The sequence below is a fragment of the Eublepharis macularius genome, chromosome 7, assembly GCF_028583425.1.
Source record: "Eublepharis macularius isolate TG4126 chromosome 7, MPM_Emac_v1.0, whole genome shotgun sequence".
In the NCBI taxonomy this organism is placed as follows: domain Eukaryota; kingdom Metazoa; phylum Chordata; class Lepidosauria; order Squamata; family Eublepharidae; genus Eublepharis; species Eublepharis macularius.
Genome location: NC_072796.1, coordinates 64511267 through 64535777, shown reverse-complemented (window position 1 = coordinate 64535777; position 24511 = coordinate 64511267). Strand labels below are relative to the sequence as shown.

General features: G+C 40.5%; 1 protein-coding gene across 5 annotated transcripts in view; it reads left to right on the top strand.

Annotated features, from left to right (window-relative positions):
- LDLRAD4 (low density lipoprotein receptor class A domain containing 4) overlaps positions 1–24511 on the top strand; it is a 456291-nt gene that overhangs the window by 203807 nt on the left and 227973 nt on the right. For all 5 annotated transcript variants that reach the window (XM_054985110.1, XM_054985105.1, XM_054985106.1 and 2 more), the window contains one exon: positions 17689–17829. In XM_054985110.1, the coding sequence (XP_054841085.1) occupies positions 17689–17829 (141 nt within the window). The remainder of the gene's footprint in view (positions 1–17688; positions 17830–24511) is intronic.

The following is a 24511-nucleotide window of genomic DNA, read 5'->3' as shown; positions in this document are numbered from 1 at the left end:
TGCCATAAGCACCACCATCATCATCGGCATCCCTTTCTGTGCGTTTTTACACACAATGCAAGAAAAGGCTGGCCCAGCAACATCCACGTGCACACATGGATTTGAGGTGGAATGGGTATCCTTCAGCCTCTGAGCCCGTGGCTACCACAACAAAAAGCAATTATTAAGGGAGAACTGTACTGAGAAGGTCCCAGGCATGTGGAGCTGGTTCATGCCCATTCAGTGGCCTTCTGTTGCTGCTGGCCTTTGCTTAGGTGCCATGGTGCCAGTGCCTCCATTGTGACTAAAGAAGTCCTCCAAAGATAGTGGGTTGAGGAGCACCAGGAGGAATTTCATCTTGCTCGGAAAGCCTTCAGACTTTGGGGGCTTGTCGTGAGTCAGCCTTGAGTCAGCTCAGTGAAGAGTCATCAGACGAAGAGCTGCCTGCACTTCACCCCCCCCCCACACTGACCCAGCTGCAGCTGACCTTGAATCTGATGAACAGCAATTGCCAGCTAATCAATCAGCAGAGCCTTCAGCTGTAACAGACTCATCAGCAGAGCCTTCAGCTGTAACAGACTCATCTGCAGAAGGCCACTCCTCCCAATCCTCTTTGCCGGCCCTTTGCAGCGCCGGCACTGTCCGAGATGGCTAGAGCTACAAGGATGCAGAAGGAGTGCGAGGCTCATGAGCCAGCAGCAGCTGTCAGACGACCAGGGTGAATGAGTTAGTTCAGGATGTCTGCCTTGTAAGTGGCTGACGGATTAGCTCATTAAGACTTTGCCATAAAAATGGCTGGAAAGAGCAGCAGTTTGTGGAAGCAACTAGTACCCTTCCTGGCTGCTCCACTGGAACCTCACTTGTGGCTTCTCTGGAACACTGACCCTTGGACTAGACTCTGTTTATTCTTTGCTCCCTGGTTGTGATTGGCCTCTGTACTTGGGCCCCTTGCCCTTGGGGACTATGCCAGTACAGGGCTTTTCTTAGTAAAACAGTTAATGCAGCATTAAATGATGGGAAAGTAGCAGTGTGCATTGCACACTTGCATATGCACGCACCCCCAAATTTTTCCAGATCAGTATTCCCCTTGGAAGGACCAATCTGGGAGACTTGTTCAGGTGTGCCTGCCAGTTTTTCTTCATTCAACTCTGGGTTAACGGTTTTAGTTGGAAAGGGAGACTGGAAGCCAGAAACCTGTCCAGTGTCCCACTTTAACTAGTATAGAATAGGAAAAAAGAGAGCCATCCTCTCTCTACTTCCCTTCCCATGATGGGAAAACCAATATTTAGTGCTCTATTTCTATGCATTTTTACACACACAACTTAAGGACAGGCTGCAGGTGTTGCTAAACAGGGAGTCCCAAGCTGCTGCACAACAGATTAGGGTGACGAGGATTCACCTACCCCTTATTGTGGAAATAAAACTATAAGACACAGGGAAATAACAACAGGACTTAAAGGTAATAATTTATTGGTTTTGTCACTAATAAGCAATGTTGTTTTTTTAATTTCACTGCACTGTGCAGGTTGGCAATGGAGTACTTCCCTGTTTGTGCACCCTTGGTGTGCCATGCCAGTGTTGCTTTTCCCCTAAGTTTACCATCATTGTGTGAGTCTGCCAACACTCACTGTCTTTGGGGTCCACTGTTGTGTGAGTTTTCATATGCTTGAGGAAAAACTCATTGGATCGATGGGGTTTTGGAGGGAAAATAGAGCCTTGTTTCTCCTACTCTCTATAAGCTTGGATTCTGTGCTTCTATAAATGTAACCTAAAATTATATCAGCCTGCTCATGTTCAGTTTGTGATCAACTGCAATCCCAGTATTCTTTTCACATGTACTGCAACCAAGCAGGTATCCCACTTCCTATATCTCTGCATTTTTAAAATTTTAGCCTAAATGCAAACCTTTGCATTTGTCTTGGTCAAATTTAAATTTGTTAGGTTGGAAAGTTACACTGAAACTATCAAGCCATTTTGAATTTTATTTTGGTAACCCCCCTAGTTTTGTGCCATCTGCAAATCTGATAAGGATTCCCTCCACCTCTTCATTAAACTCTTTGACAGAAATGTTGCAGAGTACAGGGCAGAGCCCTGCGGCACCCCACTTGAGACATGGCTCCACACAGATGAAGTGCCATTGACCAGCACTCTTTGTCTACAGTTCCTCTTTTAATTCTTTGCCATCACGTTTTCAGTTTCCCCACATATCTTCAGGATTAGAAACATACTTTTTGAATTGAATGCCTAGTATACTTTGGATTCTGATATTAAGAAGGCAAGGGACTATGATTTGTATATTGCATGCGACACAGTAATTAGAGCATTAGAGCAAGGTAACCTTGGTTCGGGTCCAACTGCACTCACCACAATCACAAAGTGTACTGAGCCAATCATGGTCAGCCTATCTTCATGGGATTGTTATGTGAGGGAGCACGTCTGCCACCCTCAGCTCTTTGAAGGGAAGGATGAGATTAAAATGTAAGCAGTACATACAATAATGGCCATTGGCCAATCAAGAATTTCAGCCTGTTAAATATTCCGGTATATATACTTGGAACAACATTCTTCTGCATGTATGTGTGTTGGCGGGGGGAGTTACAGGCTTTTTCTCCATTGTATTTGGTCTTATTTTTAAAAACAGACAACATTTACCTGTAGTTAGAAGTGGTTTGTGTTGAATAAGATGGGGAAACAATGGTCAGCTATTCATGTTAAGAAATCAAGAGCTAAGGAAGTCTGAAAGTATTAAGCATAATGGAACAGAATAGGATTGTATATGGGTGAGTAGACACAGCATGTGAAAAATAAGCATCGAAATGATGACAACATTGCATTTCACAGTTCAACATCCAGTGATTACATCTTTGTTTAACAAGCAAAGTATATATGCATCAAATTATTTGGCTACAGTTCTGTGATATTTATTTTCGAAACCCTGATTTCTAAATGTTTATATTTTAAGTCTTTTTTTTAAAAAGAAAGAAATATTCTGTATTTCTGTTTGGAGGCTTCAGCTTCTGGCGAATAAAGTGGCTTGCTTCCTTATGAGGTTGAGCAATTGCATGTACATTACGATATTTTACCCTTTGGGATGTGAGGGTGATCTGGCTGCAACATCTGTCACCCCATTGATTTCCGGGGTTGATTTGGCTTATCTAGGTGGCAAGGTGGATGTCCCCTTCATCCCTCATCACTCCATGTGCATCCCTCCTAAAGCTGCAGTGGAAGAGGTCAACCATCTCAGATAGAAGAAGGGTACGATTCTTCAGTCAAAGGTGTACATTATCCTTTGGCCATAATGGAAGGCACCATTTTTAACCCACAAGGCACCTATGGTGTATGTTGCAATCCTGCACATAGTTAAGTTGCCTAAATCCTGTGAAAACCAATACAGTCGTACTCTTTCTAAGATCATTGCCTATGGCTCTACACACATTAGATATTATGAACAGATATTAGGACTGCCAGGTCTCCTGCTAGGCTTGCCTTCCACCAGCAACTCATGCTTCCCACTCCTTTGTTAGTAGTCAAACTAACATGGAAGCTTATGAATATGGCTATATCATGAGCCCCTTACTTCATGTGTTTTAAATACAGAAATGCTGCCTGGCAAGGCAGGAAATTGTTGCCAACCCCCAGCTAGGAGTTGAAAAATTACTGGCATGTGAGTCACGAGGCGAGACTAGGTTTCAGCCTCACACTCCCAGAGATGTGCAAAGATCCTAAATCAATTGGGTCTTCTAGGAGTTCCTGAATTAATCACCTCCACACCCTGCCAATCTTCCCTTGTCCACTCTCCCATTCTGGGCTGTTCAGGAATCTGATAAGTCCCTCCTATCCAGCCATCACAGGTCATCAAGTACCCTTTTACCTTTGGTAACACTGAGGAAGGTTCAATCAACCTTTCCCTGCTTTATTGTCTCACTCCAGAGACAGCCATTATTGTTTTTGGGCAGAAGATGCCATCCTGCCCCAGGGTATGTTCCAAAGTATAATTGGGTTATCCTCCACCATAGTTGTGTGCGTGCTCTTTGTATCTGACACCCACCCTCATATGTGTGTCTGAGCCTCTTATTTCCTGCCTCTTATTTCCTATCGTGAAGCACTGATCATTCAAAGCTACTCTCTCATGGATGTCCCCCTTCTGGACTGGTAATTATCACCCAACTCTATAATCCTCTCCACTTTTCTTCCCTGTTTTCTAGTTAGCTCTGCGTGTGAGTTGTGTGCAATTCCCTGTGTGTTTGCTTTTGATACTCCTTCAATAAAAACCATTTCTGCTGATCAGTCACTTGTTTTTATTAAAGAGTTCTCTAGAGGAACGATCGTCATACGCAGGTGGATATATTTTTTTTTTAAAAAATTGCTGTTGTCTTTTGAATGTGAAGTCACTTCAGGGGGAAACTCGGAAGTGTTGTCACATGGTTCTTTTGATGTTTTTATCATACCATTTCCAGTGATCCCTAGATTGGGTTTCCTGAAAGTGACATTAGAGACCTAGTCTGGTATAGTGATTAGAGTGTTGGACTAGGATCTGAGAGAACCAGGTTCAAATCCCTACTGTGTCATGGAAGCTTGCTGGGTGACCTTGGGCCGCATGCATACTCTCAGCCTAATTTATCTTACAGGGTTGTTGTGAGAATAAAATGGAGGAGAGGAGAATGATGTAAGCTGCTTATGGTCCCCACTGAAGAGAAAGGTGGACTATAAATGAAGTATATATACATCCCCTATGTCCCCATCCCTCCAGCTCCCGCCGAGTGCCAGCCATGGGCTGGCAACCCTAACAGATACACAGGAAGTAATTGGGTGACTTCTGACTTCTATTGAACTGTTGCTGGATCCTGAACATTTTTCAGAGTCAGCATAAGGCTGTTTTATTCAGATTGGTATTAATAGCTACTGGCTAAGTGGAATAATTAAAGGACTGTGTCATAAGAAATAGCTCAGAGAGATATCTTGGTAGGGACAGGGACTAAATGCTATATGCTATTGAGTACTATGCCTACTAGTAAGTTTCCATGCTGCTAAACATTCCATAGAAATTAATTATACTTTGTTTCAGATAGATTTCATCTCTGAGCTTGGCTTTATAAAAGTTTTAAAATGTTCTGCTACCATTTCCTATTGTATCTGTTTCCCTGAATGTCTTAACTGTTGTTCATTATTGTACTTTGCTCCGTGAATATCTGAATTGTCGATTATATTGTATTTTCACTTGCCCTGTTGTAATCCACCTCAAATCTCAGTAAGAAAGGCAGACTATAAGCCCAATAAAGGGCAAAAAAAGAAAAAAAAGAGCTTTTACTTTTATTAATAAAACAATAAAGTATTTTAAAAAAAGATAGATAGATAGATAGATAGATAGATAGATAGATAGATAGATAGATAGATAGATAGATAGATAGATAGATAGATAGATAGATAGATAGATAGATAATCATTTTACTTGTTGACTTGCTCATTTGCAATAACTAATTTGCATGTGCCACACCCCCTGACATCACCTATCCTGGCTGTTTTGAACCCAATCCTGGCCATTCAGGGCTGAAATTGGGCCCAAAATGGCAAAAAAGGGCTGAAAATGGCTGAAAAGGGACCCAAAATGGTCAGGATCGGGCTGCTGCTGAGTGGGAGAGTGATCCACCACCCGTCAGAGGCCCAATCCAGGCTGAAACGGACCCAAAATGGCCGAGAGTCACCATGTGACCTTTTTGGGGAACTGCTGGAACTTCGTTCTTGTGCATTCCCCCTTGAAAGAAGCCCTGACAACAACAACATTCAATTTATATACTGCCCTTCAGAACAACTTAATGCCCACTCAGAGCGATTTACAAAGTGTGTTATCATTAACATCACAACAGTCACCCTATGGTGGGGCTGAGAGAGCTCTGAAAGAGCTGTGACTGACCCAAGGTCACCCTCTGGCTACAAGTGGAGGAGTGGGGAATCAAATCAGGCTCTCCAGATTAGAGTCTTGCCACTGTTAACCGCTACACCAAACTGGCTCTCTCATTACCTACCAATTCTTCAGCATGGAAATTTCTGGGTACAAGTTTCAAGTAAGTGATCTTGTATACATATAGCCTCAAGAAACAAGCAGAACTCCTTAATTTCATAACTGTTTTCTAAACAGACTCTATTTAGTTGCAAATTGTATGCTTTAACTGTTTTAGTAATAAATTAGCATACATGCTTGCATGGGAAATATTTGGCATTAAAGAGTTACAAATGTGATGCAAAATAGTCACTTTCTGAAATGATTTAAATAAAATATTTCACTTCCTTTTATTTAAATCAATACACCCTAGTTAGGCTTCATACGAAAAATGAATTCACCACTTCTTTTTTTGCATTCAAACTAGACATTTCTGTTATTAGCAGTTATTAGCACTGAAATCATTCAGTTTATAAGAAATTATTTAAATGTATGCTAGGATTCCCATCTCTGGCCTGGGAAATTCCTAGATTTTTGATAGTGGTGCCTGTGGAGGGGTAATCTGGGTAGGGATTGTACATAGAATAGACTTGTCAGTCCCCTGCTTGGACAGGAGATCCCCTGCCCTCAGCATCCATCCCCTGCCATCTGTCACCTGGGAGGTGGGGGGTTAGGTGCACAAAAGCAGTGGAGGGGTGAAGCACATTTCTGTGTGCTCCAGAGTTCCCCCTGCATCGTGCTGGATATTACATCATTCCTGACATGACATGAAAGTGATGGGTCACGCTGAGGGCTGATTGAGTAAAAATTAGCCCACAATTTAGTGTTTGGGGCCAATTTTAACACCTCCCCCCATGCAACTACCATTTCCTATTGTATCTGTTTCCCTGAATGTCTTAACTGTTGTTCATTATTGTACTTTGCTCCGTGAATATCTGAATTGTCGATTATATTGTATTTTCACTTGCCCTGTTGTAATCCACCTCAAATCTCAGTAAGAAAGGCAGACTATAAGCCCAATAAAGGGCAAAAAAAGAAAAAAAAGAGCTTTTACTTTTATTAATAAAACAATAAAGTATTTTAAAAAAAGATAGATAGATAGATAGATAGATAGATAGATAGATAGATAGATAGATAGATAGATAGATAGATAGATAGATAGATAGATAGATAGATAGATAGATAGATAATCATTTTACTTGTTGACTTGCTCATTTGCAATAACTAATTTGCATGTGCCACACCCCCTGACATCACCTATCCTGGCTGTTTTGAACCCAATCCTGGCCATTCAGGGCTGAAATTGGGCCCAAAATGGCAAAAAAGGGCTGAAAATGGCTGAAAAGGGACCCAAAATGGTCAGGATCGGGCTGCTGCTGAGTGGGAGAGTGATCCACCACCCGTCAGAGGCCCAATCCAGGCTGAAACGGACCCAAAATGGCCGAGAGTCACCATGTGACCTTTTTGGGGAACTGCTGGAACTTCGTTCTTGTGCATTCCCCCTTGAAAGAAGCCCTGACAACAACAACATTCAATTTATATACTGCCCTTCAGAACAACTTAATGCCCACTCAGAGCGATTTACAAAGTGTGTTATCATTAACATCACAACAGTCACCCTATGGTGGGGCTGAGAGAGCTCTGAAAGAGCTGTGACTGACCCAAGGTCACCCTCTGGCTACAAGTGGAGGAGTGGGGAATCAAATCAGGCTCTCCAGATTAGAGTCTTGCCACTGTTAACCGCTACACCAAACTGGCTCTCTCATTACCTACCAATTCTTCAGCATGGAAATTTCTGGGTACAAGTTTCAAGTAAGTGATCTTGTATACATATAGCCTCAAGAAACAAGCAGAACTCCTTAATTTCATAACTGTTTTCTAAACAGACTCTATTTAGTTGCAAATTGTATGCTTTAACTGTTTTAGTAATAAATTAGCATACATGCTTGCATGGGAAATATTTGGCATTAAAGAGTTACAAATGTGATGCAAAATAGTCACTTTCTGAAATGATTTAAATAAAATATTTCACTTCCTTTTATTTAAATCAATACACCCTAGTTAGGCTTCATACGAAAAATGAATTCACCACTTCTTTTTTTGCATTCAAACTAGACATTTCTGTTATTAGCAGTTATTAGCACTGAAATCATTCAGTTTATAAGAAATTATTTAAATGTATGCTAGGATTCCCATCTCTGGCCTGGGAAATTCCTAGATTTTTGATAGTGGTGCCTGTGGCACTTCCTGACTTCCTGTTTGGGATCCATGGAGGTCTAACGCAGCTCCACTTGCGGAGCTGACCGGACTGCCGTTTTAACCGGCCGGCGGGGTGAAAATAGCCCGCGGCCGACTGCTCTCAGGCGGGGAGCAGGCAAAGAACGCTCAAGACCCTAGGGTGAGCTAGATCTCGGATGAGGGGGGGCTCTACACAGCGAGTCTCCCCCCGATCCTTGAGGTCCCACCTTGCGACGGGTCGGCTATAATCTCTGCGGCAGTTTTGGGGCCAATTCGGCTGGCATAAGACCTACATACCCAAGCATCGATTGGGGGAAGAAGCTGAGAGGAGAACTTAAAATCGAAACAGCGATTACAACCCGAGAAAAGTGAAGAGAAGGTAAAGATCATTATCTTCTGAGACGGGACAGATTGATAAAAACAGAGAGGAAAAAAAGTAGATTTTTAAACTGCAACAGACTAGTGAAAAGGAGGGGAAGACTCGGCAGGAATCGAATTCAAAAAGAGACTAAGTTTAAAGAAGTTATTAAAGAAATGGGACTATTGTTTTGAATACCTGTGGCTTTGGAGCTGTGAGAAAAAGACACCATCGCGAGATCTGCTGTGGGAAGACGGGAGACAGGAAGTGCGTAATAACAATAGAGTGGCTGGAGAGAAGCGGCCCTTGCTGGAGGGCAGGAAGTAGGGAATCGCCATTTTTGAAAGGGGAAGGGTCGCGGCTTCAGCGGAAGAGGAAGTAGGCCATCTTGGATTACAAAATCATAGAGAAACCATAGAGAAAAGACGCCCGACATTTTGGACTCTTTAAAACTTAATTTCTATAAGAAGACCGGGACATTTAAAATAGAAAAACGTTAAATTTTACGCCACGGAGTTAAGGAAGAGAGCGGATTCGAGGGAGCGAGCTAAAGCAAGCCCCACGATGTCAAAAAAAGAGTGGCAATCGGCAATAGAAAACCTGGATAAAAACCTGGACAAAAAACTTTTAGATATGATTAAAGAACTTAAGGACACGAAATTGGAGCTGATAAAAGAGGTTAAAGAGGTTACACAGACAGTAAAATCGGAGCTGTCAGAAGTGAAAAAAGGTATGGAAACAATACGAAGTGAATTACAAGGAACGCAGCAGAGAGTTAAAACAGTAGAAGACGCGATGGAGAATTTAGCAGACACGCAAAAAACAGAGATGAGATTGGTGAAGGGGAGAATGTCAGTTGCAGAAACTAAACATATGGAGAAGCAGCTACGTTTTCGTGGCTTGCCAGAAGTGGAAGGAAAGTCAGCGCAAGAACAGATGACTGAGGTGTTGGCTGAATACCTGGGGAAGGAGGAGGAGGAAGTTGTGGCTATCCTAGATGTGGCATACCGTGTGAATTCGAGAATAGCAACCCAGAGGAAACTACCAAGAGATGTGATTGTGCAGTTTACAACACGAAATATGAAAGAGAGGATTGTGACAAAACAGTTTCAAGATCCATTGGAGATTGATGGCAAGACAATTATTATAATGAAGGAACTGCCCAGATCAGTGTTACTGGACCGGAAAAAATATAAAGTGCTAATTCAGATTTTGAAGGACATGAAAATCAGGTACAGATGGGAGTTACCGGAAGGAGTGTCCTTTGAGTTTGGAGGGGCCAAAAAACGCATCAGATCTGAGCGAGAGATGGAGCGATTTATTAAGGACAATGAAAAAGACTTACCAACAAGATCATGAGTATGGAGTGTAAAGTATTATCTTGGAATGTAAATGGACTAAACTCACCGAATAAGAGGAAAAATACTTTTCACTGGCTACTAAAACAAAAATGTGACATTGTTTGTTTGCAAGAGACCCATATCAGAAAGCAGGATGTAAAATATTTAAAATCTGGAAAATTGGGCAAAGAATATGTAGCGGCCTCCAACAAGAAAAAAAGAGGAGTGGTGTTGTACATAAAAGAGGAGCTACAGCCAAAATTTGTTATGAGAGATGTGGAAGCTAGATTTGTAGCAGTGGAATGTATTTGGAATTTAAAGAGAGTGTTGGTAGTCGGACTTTATGCACCTAACGGTGCAAAAGAAAGCTTCTTTGAGGATTTAAGGAAGCATTTAGACGATCTTGCATACGACCAGATAATTCTTGCTGGAGACTTCAATGGAGTGACAGACTTGGAACTAGACAAAAAGACTACAACGGCACAAAAGAAAAGAGGACTATTACCAAAGCTTTTTTTTGAGTTGATTCAACAAGAGACTCTTGAAGATGTATGGAGGAGAGAATATCCTAAAAGCAGACAGTTTACTTTTTATTCTGCAAGGCATTCTACATTATCAAGAATTGATATGATCTGGGCCTCAAAAGACTTAGCATTATGGACTAAGGAGGTAGAAATAATGCCTATGGTAGGCTCAGATCACAACCCAATTATGTGGAAATTTGGAAAAAAGAGAAAAAGGAAAGCATGGAGAATAAATGAGGACTTGTTACAGGAAAGAGAGAATATGGAAATACTGAGAAGAGAGACAAAGTTTTTTATACAATACAACGTGAATAAAGAAGTACCAACCAATAAAGTTTGGGATGCTTACAAGGCGGTTGTAAGGGGCATACTAATGGACTTAAATGGTAGAGCAAGACTGAATCAAAAAGCGTTTGAGGGTGCTAATAAACCTGGGAAGTACCTGGCATGGCAATTGAAGAAGAAAAGGGAAAAGAAGATAATAAATAAAATTTGCGAAGATAACAAAACGTATTTGGAGCAGGCTACCATTAGTAGAGCCTTTTATAAATTTTACGCTAAGCTGTATAATAAAAAAGAAGTAAACAAAGAATCAATAGCGTCATATTTGGAGAAAACCAAACTTCCAGAAATCTCGGAAGCTTGGAGAAATAAGTTGAATAGTGAAGTAACTGACGAGGAAATAAGTAAGGCAATACAATCTGCAAATCTAGGAAAGGCGCCAGGGCCAGATGGACTTACGGCTAAATTCTATAAGACAATGGCTAATGAACTGGCACCATTCCTAAAAGAGGTGATGAATGGGGTTTTAAGGGATCAAAGGATTCCAGAAACTTGGAGTGAAGCGAATATATCATTGATCCCAAAAGAGGGCCAAGACCTGACTAATGTGAAAAATTATAGACCTATATCGCTACTCAACAATGACTACAAAATTTTTGCGAAGATATTGGCGGAGAGATTGAAGGGGTGGCTCTCGGAAGTCATAGAGGAGGAACAAGCAGGCTTTTTGCCAGACAGACAAATAAGAGACAACTTAAGGACAGTGATCAATGCTATTGAATATTATGACAAGCGTTGTGACAAAGAGGTTGGTTTCTTCTTTGTTGACGCTGAAAAAGCGTTTGACAATTTAAACTGGGACTTTATGTTTGCCACTATGGAAAAGCTACAATTGGGAGAAAGATTCATCAGAGCAATTAAGGAAATTTATAGAGACCAGACTGCAGCAATTGTGGTGAATGATGAATTGACCAAGAAATTGACGATAAGTAAAGGAACAAGACAAGGTTGCCCGTTATCTCCATTGTTGTTCATTTTAGTATTGGAGATTCTGATGATACAAATACGTCAAGATGATGAAATTCGTGGAATAAAAATAAAGGACTATTCATACAAGGTCAGAGCATTTGCGGATGACATAATGTTAATTGTAGAGGACCCATTGGAGAACATGCCAAGAGTGATAGATAAGATCAAGGAGTTTGGAGACTTGGCAGGTTTCTTCATTAACAAAAAGAAGTCAAAGATATTATGCAAAAATATGACTAAGCAGAAACAACAATTGTTAATGGAAACAACGGATTGTGAAGTAACAAGTAAAGTGAAATATTTGGGAGTCGAATTAACTGTAAAGAACATAGATCTATTCAAAAACAATTATGAAAAACTATGGACTCAGATAGAGAGAGACTTGATTAAATGGAATAGATTGAATTTGTCATGGTTGGGTAGGATTGCAGCAGTTAAGATGAATGTGTTACCAAGAGTAATGTTTTTGCTACAGACAATACCAATCATCAGAGACTCCAAACAATTTGAAAAATGGCAGAGGAAAATATCAGATTTTGTTTGGGCAGGCAAGAAGCCTCGAGTGAAAGTGAAAGTTTTACAAGATGCAAAGGAAAGAGGCGGAATGCAACTGCCCAATCTGAGACTTTATCATGATGCAATCTGCCTAGTTTGGTTGAAAGAATGGATGACATTAAAGAACAAGAAACTATTAGCCCTAGAGGGATATAAAAAAATATTTGGATGGCACGCATATTTATGGCATGACAAAGTAAAGGTCAACTCGATGTTCCTGCACCACTTTGTTCGGAGAAGTCTATATATAATCTGGAAGAAGTACAGAATTTATCTACAAGAAGGAACCCCTTTGTGGGTGGTTCCATATGAGGTGATAGACCCGAGAGCTGTTGATAATGAACAACAATGTTTAACGTATAAAGAAATAACTAAAACTGAAGCATCCAAACTTAGAATAAAGACACAAGAGGAACTATCACCTAACTACGATTGGTTCCAGTATAGACAGATCAGAGACTTATATAATTCGGACTCTGTAAAGGGAGGTATACGAATAGAGAATTCGGAACTAGAGCAGACCCTTCTTAAAGAAGATAAGAAAAGAATATCCAAGGTATACCAAGTACTGTTGAAGTGGTATACCGAGGATGAGATAGTTAAAACACAAATGGTGAAATGGGCTATAAACTTTAATAAAGAAATAACAATGGAGGCATGGGAATACTTGTGGAAAACTACAATGAAGACAACGACATGTATTAATATCAAAGAGAACATTCATAAAATGATCTATCGTTGGTACATGACACCAAAGAAGATTGCGCTAGGGAATTTGAATACTTCTAATAAATGCTGGAAATGTAAGAAGCATGAGGGCTCCCTCTATCATATGTGGTGGTCGTGTGAGGTAGCCAGGCAGTACTGGGGGGAAATAATAAGAGAAATGAGTGAAATTTTACAATTTCAAATTAATAAGAACCCAGAACTCCTGCTACTGAACTTGGGAATGGAGGGAATTCCAGCCCAACACAGGACGTTGATATTTTATATGACAGCAGCAGCTAGACTTTTGTATGCGCAAAAATGGAAAGTACAAGAAGTGCCAACTATTGAAGATTGGACTTACAAATTGCTGTATATGGCTGAAATGGACAAGATGACAAGAAAATTGAGAGATCTGGACTCAGGGCAGTTCAACACAGACTGGGAGAAGCTGAAACAATACCTGGAGAAGAAATGGGAGGTGGGAGGAAAACTGTGGCAGTTTGAGAACTACTGAAGTATTGAAGTAGAGGGGGGAGACTTTACCGGGGGGAGAAGAGATAAATGTGAATTAATAAGCAGTCAGATTAATAGATTGACATATATATAGATATATATAGGTTAACAAACAGAACATAGAGAAAATAATTAATTATAAGGACTAAATATAAGGAGCGATTAACTAACAATATTTTCTTTTTTTTCTGACAAGTTTTGTACCAAACTGAATGTCTGAAGATATAGATGGGTCAAATTGATTGACTACGTGAGGAGAGATATATAGAACTATTATAAAAAGATAGAATGAGTAATATATATAGAGAATAAGTCAAATTGTTTGATATAAACGAATGTATGATCTATATGGTTTATGATATATAGAAATACCTGAAATTGAAAAATTGGGATAAATTGTTTATCTAAGATAGAAACAAAGGCTTACAGTTTGGGCATGTAATGTTAAAAATAGTTAAGGATGTACTGCTTAGAATAATGGAGAATATATATTTGTTTTAGATAGAGGAAGCTAATAAAAGTAAGGGAAAGGGGACAAAGGGTTGGAAAGCTGTTGGAAGTCAATAAAAAGGGGGGGGAAAGGGAGGGGGTTAGAGATGAAAAAATTGGGGAAAATTGAATGTAAATGTGGAAATAATGGATTCTAACCCAATAAAAATTTTTCAAAAAAAAAAAACAAACTAGACATTTCTGTTATTAGCAGTTATTAGCACTGAAATCATTCAGTTTATAAGAAATTATTTAAATGTATGCTAGGATTCCCATCTCTGGCCTGGGAAATTCCTAGATTTTTGATAGTGGTGCCTGTGGAGGGGTAATCTGGGTAGGGATTGTACATAGAATAGACTTGTCAGTCCCCTGCTTGGACAGGAGATCCCCTGCCCTCAGCATCCATCCCCTGCCATCTGTCACCTGGGAGGTGGGGGGTTAGGTGCACAAAAGCAGTGGAGGGGTGAAGCACATTTCTGTGTGCTCCAGAGTTCCCCCTGCATCGTGCTGGATATTACATCATTCCTGACATGACATGAAAGTGATGGGTCACGCTGAGGGCTGATTGAGTAAAAATTAGCCCACAATTTAGTGTTTGGGGCCAATTTTAACACCTCCCCCCATGCAACTCCCCCCTTCAAGCCCTCATTCCCTGCTTTTACCCCAGGGGTCCTTGCCACCCTCCCGGCACACCGTCAAATCTACCCTCTGAACCTGCCATTTTCTTCAGGAGCACTGATCTTTGTAGTCTAGAGATCAATTATAATTCTGGGGAAACTCCAATACCCACCTAGCATGACAAGGAAGTCCTCACTCCGGAGGTCCCAGGCCTGTTCCCTACACATTTTCTCCCCCATAAGCCAGGTACGTGGTGGCAGGGGGAAGAGGCTGGGGGGTGGGAGATCCCCCATCTCCACCAGGGGAATGAGATCCCTATAATATATGGCTATTTGAAACAGTTAAAATCAGTCAGAAAAAGATGTTTTAAAAGAGTTGTAGGTTTGTGCCAAGCCAGGCTGGACCTTTTAAAATAGTATTTGAAATGTTCTTTAAAGTAGGAGAAAGTTCGCTCAAAATATCATGTTATCATTTTAATTACATTTATTTCGTATTTCTGGATTGCATTGCGCACCCGTTCTGGAGGCCAGGCCTGCTCTGTTGTTAAGACAGTTCTCCGTGTAGCTCTAGTTGCTGCTGCAAATGCAGAGGCATCTGCTGTGGCACTGCACCATCCACATGGGAGTTTTGCCCTTGTTCTCCTTGCCACCAGCCCCCCTTCCCAGACTGGCATTTCCCCACCATTATAACAATCAGTTGCAAGTATGCACTAGTTCCCAGCTTTCATTTGTTTCAAAAGTATATTTCTAACCATATTGGTTGGAAGAGTTATAAGGAGAAATGTGTGCCAGTATTTTCTTTCTTATAACTCTGTAACCAAATGAGCTTGTAAAAAAAATGAAAACTGGGATCTAGTACATTGTTGCAAAGGCATGTTATAATATTATAGTACTATAGCATGTAGCAATTTTTAAAGCCTTCTGGTGATGTGCTGTTGTGGGGAATGAAGTAAGGAAAATGACACTGACATGGGCAAGAAATGGAAAAATACAGACTTTCCTGTCCATGTGATATCTAAAAGCTCTTTAACTGATCTTTAAAAAAATAGTATCAAATCAGGTTTGGGAAAGGTCTGTAGCCCGGCCTGGGGCACGCTGAGAAGCTTCCTCTAGCTAGAATCCTTAATGGGGTATGGCCAAGCCTGTGCCTTTCCAGTCGCTTCCTTCTCAAGGGATCTGCTGTCACTGACAGCCTGACTCTTAAAGGGCCAGCCACTGTTGAACAGGTGGTTGGGTGTGTCGACCTTTACAGGGTGCATTGGTGGCCCTACTGGCTCCAGTGGATGCTGGGCTTGACCTTGTGTGATGCCAAGAAGATACGGGAGATGTCTGCTGTTGTCCCACCATCCTAGCCACAAAAAATGATAAATTTAGTAATCATTGGGGTTTTTAAAATTTAGAAGCCCTACAATGTAGCCTATTTAGCTTTTTCAGAAATTCAGCTCCATCTCTATGTTCCCCCTAATGGGGAAAATAGAAACCATGGAATAGTTTGATGTTGCGAAAGCTGCACATGGAAGGAAGGGTTAAATCTCTCCTTTCTCTGTGCTCCAGCCCTTGTCTGAATTGCCCTCCCTGCAGTTGCTGTTTGCATCTCATCTAGTTTGGGCCTGATAAAATGCAGTCTCTTATACACCTCTGCTGGAAAAGTGCTTATGGTTAAGTATCCCACATGGCTGTCTGCAGTATTGCTCCTTGGAACACTCAGCAAAGGTGTTGGAGCCTTTGCAAACAAAGAGAAAACTCTTTTAGGGAAGTAAACCCATGTTCGAGAAAACATTCCTTTAATCGGCTGTAATAATAGGAAACAGCAACAAAACTCAAGAACCAGTTGGGTAAGGCTTTCATGCCAAGCAAGCTAAGGAAGCTTTGGAAATATATTCAGGCAGCTTGGCAATACTGACATTTGGGAATTGAGCACTTAGGGTGAAACAGTGAGTGTTCAGCTATGGCAGTTCTCCAGTTTGTTCATCTCCATCTGGCAGTTAAGAAAGGTGGGCAGAGGAATAATTTTGTGGTTCTGGATAGATTCTTGCAGATTACAGTATCAGAGCTGAGACACTTTTTAGCTTTGAAGCCTTTTGAAATGCAAGGACAGTAGCTAATGTTATTATGTCTTGTCCAAAACTGGCAGTTGTCCAACCAGACATAGAAACAGAGAGCCGGTGAACATCAAGTAAAAATTATGTTAGAGAATTTCTAGCATCAAGCAAAATAAACAGTTTGGTTTGAAAGCAATGAATTTAAAAATACTGTTGAGTTTTATTTTTGTATGTACAGTCAATGTCTACAGAAGAAAAATCATAATTGTTTGCCTATTTTAGTTGGAAGCAGTTGATATAGAGATAGCAATATTCTTATTCCCTTAAGAGTCATGTGGATTGGGGAAAAAGCAGAATATATGCATTTTACATAAATAAAACACACTGAAGTTCCCTTGGACATATTTTAAAAATTCAGAAACAAGAAATTATTAAAATGCAGTCTTAGAAATCATGAGATTTGATTGAAAGTATTTATTAATCTGATCAACGGATCTCGAATGCTTCCTTATTATTGGGTTTTGAAAGGAAAAGAACATGTGTTTGTGAAGCTTCATTTATTTTATGTAGCAATGGGAATCACATTCATGTGCAAGGCTCTGGATAAAAGACAATGAATATGGATGTCTTTGCACTTCCTTTTGAACATTTTATTTTCTTTTGCCATCGCTTTTTCAAATTTAGTTTTGAAATCTTGATAATTAGAAGTCTGCTTTGATTTTTAAATTAATTGAGATGTGTGCTTAGTTTAGACTTAACATGAATGATAAGGAACAGGTAATGTGTTTTTGTTCCCTCCGTGCCACTCTGGTTCAAGAAAACGTTATTTTGTTTCTGAACTGACAAACTATGGTTTATGCTTGTTTCCAAATCAGAATTGGAAATCAACATCAAACTGTTGCTTGGACCTGATGGTTAGTTAAATCATGCTTTGATTATTGCATCTGAATTGGCTGGAGAGAAAGTTATGCTTTGAGGGTATTTGTTTTTGACACCTGCTCCTGCTACACTGATACTCATTGAGACAGAAAATATTTACTCATTCACATGTCCTTTTCTTTTGTTGTTCTTTTCAGAGTGCAAATTCACCTGCACCAGTGGCAAATGTTTGCATCTTGGCTCACTGGTCTGTAACCAACAAAATGATTGTGGGGACAACAGTGATGAAGAGAACTGCCTGCTTGTAACAGAGCATCCACCTCCAAGTATCTTCAGCTGTAAGTATATGCCCCTGCCTGCCAATTCGAACATTTGCTTTGGGTTTTGTTCTATTTCCTATGTTTCTGAGGATGCTTTGAGTGAAGTTTAAAATGTTGGTGTGTCTACTCTCCTTCTCTTATTTCTTTTGCAGTTGGTTGAAAATAAAAAGTATAGTCGCAGTGGTTATTTGTAGCTTGCCTTCTCTTATAATTTGCTTCCTTGGACATTGAATGTATTTTAAGGTACATTTCCATAGAGGTTTACTGTGCTTCATCAATAAAGTATGGAAAATGTACATCAGAGACAGGGTTGTGAACTCGATGCCTATAGCCCCATAACATGTCCTGAGTGAATGCTTAAAGGACTGTTTCAAAGCAGAAGGGAAGACTGAATTCCCCAGTGCCTGTGGTTTTGTAGGGACTGAATGAGGAAATCCTACAAATAAGAGGCTTGCAGATTTTCCTTCCTTCCTTGAATATGGATAAACCGTCATTTTATTTTCATTTGGCATTCGTTGTACTCAGTGTGGGATGTTTGTTTTTCATCAGTGAATTAGAGCTTTGTAAATTAATTTGTCAGTAGGTCAGCATGGTATCTTAACCTGTGGCAGGAAACATCCACGATGCAACTCTGTTGATGTTAATTTGTAGAAGAGTGGAATGTTAGAATTGGATCAGCTCTTTATTCTGTAGGAAGGAAAAGTTATTCCTCTAAGAAAAGAAAGGTTTGGCTAGGTGAATGATTTCAGTGGCGTAATATGCACTGAAGTGTTGATCCTCTGTTGTAATTCCTTGTGTAGCCGAATACAGAAAAAGAATGACTGAGCATTGCAAAAAAGGCTGTGGTACTGAACCGCCTTCAGTAACTGTTATTTTTTCCATATACTTAAAGCTGATCTATCTGAAGGAGAGTTAAGAATTACCTGGCTGCAATTCGGTGATCAGGACCAAGTTTCTAAAATCCAAAGGAATATAACGTATATATTTCTTAACACCATGACCCTATTGATAGTATCAAATCTGGACTTTTCTTCAAGTTGTTTCCTGGTATTTTGTTGTTATAATGCATCAGACAATATTATTGTGAGGTAGAATATGAATTAGCTGCGCCTAGTAGTTGATCTGAAGGAAAGTGTTTCTATGGGTGCTTTTCCTCCCCACCCCCCAAATTTGTTCATAAATTAATGTATGAAAAATCAACATACATGACAGACATTCTTCCTTAGAATGGAGCCTAGCTGCACCTTAGAAGGTATGTGGTTTCAAAGCAAAGGAAATACTGGGATCATTGATACGGTCTTGAGGCTAGAAAAATGGCTTAGTTGAGATTATCTTTTATTCAAAAGCTACCAATATTTGCCATGGCAGGTCCTAAAACATGGCGAGGTTACATTTGCTAGCTTCCAGGACTGTCAGAGAGTGCCTCTCCTACTTGCTATTAAGCATCCAAGAAAGTCAATGGCATTATGAAAACACTCTCTGCTCGTTCACCCCACCTCTTTCAGGTTAAGGGGAGCAACTGTAATGATGATTTGCCCAGGAGATCCAAACGTACTGATACTGATGCTGATACTTGAAAAACATTAGCATTGAAGCCTTGTCCATGGACATTCCCACTGAGCCCAGATGCTTGCCGTTTCATCAAAATTTTCAAAGTAACGTAGTTAAAACTCTTAAAATGTTAAAAAAATAGTTAAAGTATCATATAAATTCTATAGTCTGTATTCTGAAAACACATTCAAATAGGTAAAAAGCAGCCAGTGTGCTATCAACAAAATCAACTAATTGCAGTCTCAATTTCCAAAAGGCTTTGTGAGTCATACAAGTTGAGTAGTAGCAAGTCTGGTAGTAGCTGCTGGGCTTGGCCTCAATGAGTACTTTCTCTAAGGCCAAACAGCCCTTGTAAGAGTCCTGCCTCCTCCTCCTCCCTCTTACTGACAGACACCAAGGCTCGAAGGCTTGTAATACCGTTGTGGTTACCTAGCAACAGCCATTGAGCTGGCATTCATTTCTTAAAATTTATTTCTTAAAACAGGCAATGCTTCTATTTTGGGCTGGCGGGTGGGGTTAACCTCCCAAGGTACTTTTTTTAGATTTTAATTTTTTTATGGCTTTCTCAGATTTATAGAAAAATCTGTCTTGTCTGCTCCTGGCCCCAGTTTCTAGATTTAATATGCGCAGACCAGGTCCCATTGAGAATTAGGTATTTTGATGATGCTGTTGTTCTTATTTGAACCAAACCTTTTTTCCTATTATGATTATTTTAATTAATGCTTTTTTCTGTTGTACATACTGTTTTTATTATTTCATTGTATTGCTTCAGTCTAGCTTGTGACTGTCATGTTTAAAATCAGGCCAACTGGAAGGAGAGCTATGGACCCAATGGGAGCTGTGTGTATGCTTCTCTTTCTTGATCCAACAGTTTTGGCTGTTGTACATGGGGCTGTTTTTTAAAAAGTACTATTTTGCTATCAGCTATAATTTTCTGATCAGCTGTTCAGCAGGGAGCTAGATTGAATCTTTTCTGTTCCACTTTCCCTGCCAAATACCTGAATGTGGGATTCCAGCTTCTTTTTAAGACTGTTCCACGTGTGTTCTATTGAATTCCTGCTGATATGCATAGGATGCTTGATTTTGTGCAGATGTGATCTCTCCTTCCATTATGCTCCAGATGTTTTCTGGAGCATAGTGATCTCTCCTTCCATTATGCTCCAGCACTATACATGTTGATAGCATCAGGCCAGGTACAGTAGAGGATACAGCAGCTTGGTCAGCATCTTTTACTTACCAGAATAGCTATGTGCTGGACACTAAAGTGTATCATTAATGGATGCATTGTCTTAGTTGCTTTAATTACAGCATTCTCTGCTGTTACATTAGATCTATCCATTTTGTGCTGGGATACTTAACATCCAAGTTTGGGAATGGCAGAAGCAGTAAAGATTTTTCATCATCCCTCCTTATTACTTTTGCTGCATTATGCTTTTATAGTGGTAAAGCTTGGCATTTCAAAATAATTGCTCAGATCCATCAGTAATACCACACAAAATTAGGGGCAAAGAGACATAGTCAATATTCTTCACAGCTTGAATGCAAGGAAAACAAATATGTCAATATAGTTTTATAGCTCCTTTTCATAATTGTCCACTGTCGGGAACATAAATTCACTTTCTATTTTAGGTCATAGCATGCAGTTCTCCATTATGCAAATGTAGTCTCAGTGAGAGGAAAAATAAAATTTGCTTGTTATTGTTGAGGTATGAATCCACTCTGCAAGTAACTTTGAAGAATTGGATTGTGAAAAAAAGAATTAATTGAATAAAAGTATTGTGAAACTCCTTATATTTGATTTCCCTTATCCCAAGAAAAAATATTATTTTGTTGACAGTCAGGTGGCAAGCTGCTTCTTCTTCTGTGTTATTCCAGCCCGAGGCTACAATCCTGCAAGAGATCTTTGCATCTTTGCTGCTGTGGGACTGCTCAGGTGTGCAAAGTTAATTTGTGTGTTTGCTGTACTGGGACCTGATTGGATCCTCAGCTGATTTACAGTAGGAATGCTTTGATGAATAAGAGATTTGCTCATCTATAGCCACAAAATTTGGCCATATGGTGTGTCGTGTGACTTTTATACTAAAATAGCCTCTGTGGAATATTTTGCATCCATTGGAGACAGCACACTTAGAAATTTTATTGTCTTTAGAATGAATTGAATAGGCCAAGCGCTTATTAAGACCACAAATTTATAGAGAAATTTGTTAGCAAGGGTTGCCACCTTTCATGAGGGAGGAAAGGACATTGTTCATTTAAAATGTTAATTAATTTAAATATATGCAAACTTAAAATAGCTTATTGACTAGCCGAACAACTGGAGAGAGGGAGAAAAAATACCAGCCTGGCCAGTATAAAATCATGCTTTGTTTTACTTATTTTCCATGCAAAAGAATACAGTTAACAACACCCCTATGAAAACAGTTGGGAGTTGGTTATCAACCTGTAGTGCTATCATTAACTTAGTGATTTGGGACACTGCTTCCTTCTTACATTTCACAGATGAAAATCTGCAAACACATGTACAAGGATCAGAGCTGGATCTAGGGTTGCCAGCACCTGGGGCATCCCAAGTCCAGCGGTGTCCCTGCCTCTATGTGTGCATGATGATGTCACTTCCGTGATGTCATCATATAGGGCGCCCCCCCCCTGGGAGCATGCCACCTGCACTGCCACTGGAGGGCTGGGAGCGTGCGGCAAACTGGCCGCCCTATCAGGGCTGCAGGCGCATGGCACGGGGGGCGGCTTCCCAGCCCTCCCACGCCACCGCCTGCACTGGCGCCGGAGGGCCGGGAGTGCGCGTTCCCGGCTAGCCACCGCTCGGCACCCTCTGTTCGGCAGCACCTGGGGCAACCCACTGTCCCCCCCCCCCGTACATCCGTCCCTGACAAGGATCACTATCCAAACCTGTCCCCAATTATTTTCTGTTGCTCAAGGCTGTACTTCATCTGTTATATGATGTATTCACATTCTCTGGAACAGCTGGCCTTTTATTGATTTGAAAGTCAGAAAGATGTTGGTCTCATTGTAGTCAATTATTAAAAGTTCTAAAATTCAGTTCAAAATATACTTTAGCAGGTGGCTGCAGTGTATGAAATGGCAGGCTGCGCACTGCATGGTAATGTAGAATTCATGCACATGCATTTACATGGATTTGCACTAGAGATGAGATGAGTTTAGATGCCGTGAGATTTAATTTCTACAGACTTTGCAGAGGGTACTGAACTATGATGCATAAAGACTCTAGAATCACATGCTAAAAACTTTAAGGAAGTATGGCCATCATTAAAAAATAGGGACAAAATAAGGAAGTACTACCCTGGTAAAGATAAGTTGGAGCATATTTGCTTCTGCACATAAACCTTAAACACTTCAAGGAGCTGCCTTCTTTTTTGTCTTTATGGTCCACAGAAATCAGTGGTGCATACAGGTGTCTTAAGGTGTACAAGAAGTTTTCTAGTTTTTTAGGCTTATGTTGCTCCATACAATTCTTATGGTGAGGGGAGATTAGGATTCCAGGTCCCCTTATCCCCCTGGTGGGAGTGGGGGGGGGGACCCAACACTCACCTGTTTTCTTTGTGTGCGTGGGAAGTAATGTAATTGCACAGGCCCAGGAGCATGCACACATGCTTCATACCAGCCTCATTTGCACCCCAGTCGGCTCCTAGGATGGCGCAGTGGGTCATTGGGAGGTCGGTTCCCTTGTATTTCCTCACTGCTGGCCATGTGAGTGGTGGTGGGGGGGGGCAAAGGATGGGAATGGGGGGTCCCGTGCCCCCACTAGGGGAATGGCAACCCTAGGGAAGATCAGATTGCTTATGGACCTTCTAATATGGAACTGAGGGCAAGAAGTCAGTTGCAATAATAATAAGTGCTGGTGTAATGTAGTGGTTAGAGTGGCAGACTAGGATCTGGGAGACCCCGTTTGAATCCCCAATCTGTCATAGAAGCTGGCTGGGTGACCCTGGGTCACAGTCTTTCAGCTTAACCAACTTCACAAAGTTTTTGTTGTGAAGATAAACTGGAAAGGGAAGAACAGTGTTATAGGTTACTTCAGGTCCCCAACTGGAGAGAAAAGCAGGATATAAATATCTAAATAAAATAAATATACTGTCACCTCAGTTCAGAAATGTCTGTAGTCAAACATGAAAGAGAAAAAACAATACATACAACAACAGAACAGATAAGTAGATCTTGAAAATTGTAATAGAACATGTTACGTAATAGTTAAAACACCAGAAGCTATTCATTTATACATTTATCCCCTAATTCCCACCCCAGTGGGAACCCAAATAGCTTGTATTGCTTTCCTCTTCTCCATTTTTACCTTTCAAAACAACCCCATGAGGTAGGTTAGGCTGAAAGTAAGTGATTGGCCCAAGGTCACTCTGTGAGCTCCCAAGGCAGAGAAGGGATTCAAAGTGAGTCTCCCAAATTCTAGTCTGACACTCTAAGTACTACACAATGAACAAATGCTACAAAAAATTCATCTGGCAGTCACAGTTTGCACCAATAAAGGTATACAGATGCCTCCCCCCCGCCGCCACATAGAGTGGGACAAACGACACCCTCAGGTTTCAGATAGAAGGAACCCTCGTGGTAAGTAGTGTTTTGTTTTCTGTCCTCAAGAGTTTCTTCATGCCTTTCAATAGGATTAGAAGTTCTATACTGTATTGAAAAGGTTAGCATATAAAACCTCACCAAAACTTTTTAATTTCAAATCTTGAAGAATTAAAAGCATTTAAAGTATGCAAGTTGCTAGAGTCACTGTGTACTTGAAAGCTGATGTAAGGCATTAGTAAGAATATAAGATGTGTGCAAAAAGTATTTCATGAATACTTTTCATACTTCAGTATCTGGAACAATCAGCTCTTTGTTATAGCACATGTGTGTTGTGCCACAATGAATTGCACAGCCATTTCATGTTCCAGCTGCCTAGCTAGTTGTGTGTGTGTCACGTTATAGTAAACTTGTTACATATTTACAGTGCACACAAGATTATCTCTATGAAGCAAAAAATGTAGACTGTGAAGTGGCTCTCAGAGGCTTACTGTAATGATATCAGTAACATCAATAGCTTTATTTGGGGGGGAGAGGGGTTCTTCCAGGTGTTCTGGGGCTGTCCCACATCAGAGGTGACTCTTCCATTTTC